Source organism: Cebus imitator, unplaced genomic scaffold (genome assembly GCF_001604975.1).
Source record: "Cebus imitator isolate Cc_AM_T3 unplaced genomic scaffold, Cebus_imitator-1.0 Scaffold8, whole genome shotgun sequence".
Classification (NCBI taxonomy): Eukaryota; Metazoa; Chordata; class Mammalia; order Primates; family Cebidae; genus Cebus; species Cebus imitator.
In genome coordinates this window covers 9,505,428-9,506,619 of record NW_016107323.1, presented here as the reverse complement: position 1 = coordinate 9,506,619, position 1,192 = coordinate 9,505,428, and the positions used below count along the sequence as shown (strand labels likewise).

At 42.5% G+C, this 1,192-nt stretch overlaps 1 protein-coding gene across 4 annotated transcripts in view; it reads right to left on the bottom strand.

The window, feature by feature from the left end:
- The window catches only part of PTPN11 (protein tyrosine phosphatase non-receptor type 11), a 103,625-nt gene that overhangs the window by 65,764 nt on the left and 36,669 nt on the right, over positions 1-1,192 (bottom strand). For all 4 annotated transcript variants that reach the window (XM_017542962.2, XM_017542979.2, XM_017542970.2 and 1 more), the window contains exon 6: positions 984-1,097. In XM_017542962.2, the coding sequence (XP_017398451.1) occupies positions 984-1,097 (114 nt within the window). The remainder of the gene's footprint in view (positions 1-983; positions 1,098-1,192) is intronic.

Genomic DNA, 1,192 nt, shown 5'->3' with positions numbered 1-1,192 from the left:
AGTAGAGACGGGGTTTCACCATGTTGACCAGGATGGTCTCGATCTCTTGACCTCGTGATCCACCCACCTCGGCCTCCCAAAGTGCTGGAATTACAGGCTTGAGCCACCACGTCCGGCCTAACAAAAATAATTTTTAAAAAAATCAGTTCACTTAACTTACCAGAGTTATCAATTTGAACTCTGAAATTAAAGCCACCATATTTGGCAAGTCAAGGCAGGTGGATCACTTGAGCCCAAGGGTTCAAAACCAGCCTGGGCAACATTGCAAAACCCCATCTCTATAAAAAAATACAAAAATTAGACAGGCATGGTGTCATGTGCCTGTACTCCCAGCTACTCAGGAAGCTGAGGCAGGAGGATCACTTGGGCCCAAGAGTTCAAGACCAGCCTGGGGAACACTGTAAAACATCATCTCTACTAAAAATACAAAAATTGGCCGGGCATGGTGGCATGTGCCTATAGTCCCAGCTACTCAGGAGGCTGAGGTGGGAGGATCACTTGAGCCCAGGAAGGTCAAGGCTGTAGTGAGCCGAAATCATACCACTACACTCCAGCTTCAGCGACAGAGCGAGACCCTGTCTCCAAAAAAAAGCCACCGCAAGGTGTTTCTTTTACTCACACTCATTTGCTGCACTAAAGCTATAGATTCTTTCTAAAGACCCCAGTGCATGTTGGAAATCTTCCAGAGAAATTAGATCCTCTTGTTTCTTTGAGATTTTGCCACCAGTCCAAACCAAAAGAGCCAAATGGAGCTGTTGGCGCATCCACTGACTACTCATTGCCAACTCCCTTCCCTCAGAACACAATGCTCTTCTATTTCGAAGAAGCCCTCTCAGCAACTTGTTCCACGTCAGTCAATGGCCGAATTTAAAAAAGAACATCAGTTTCAAGTCTCTCAGGTCCAATTCCAAACACAAGACCAACTTCTCCTTCACTAAAAATAGGACATAACAACTCACGTAAAAACAGTTTTAATAACTTACCTCAAACTCTTCCCAAAAGCCTTGTTTGACTTTATCTGTAGTCTCAGCTAATTTGCTTAGTTCTCGAACTCTGCTTTCTATTTCAGCAGCATTTATACGAGTCGTGTTAAGGGGCTGATCAAATACGACAGTTGATGTAAAATAAAGAAAACATTACAGAAAAGAGTGTTAATGCAAAAAAAAAAAAAAAAAAAAAAAAAAAAAAAAAA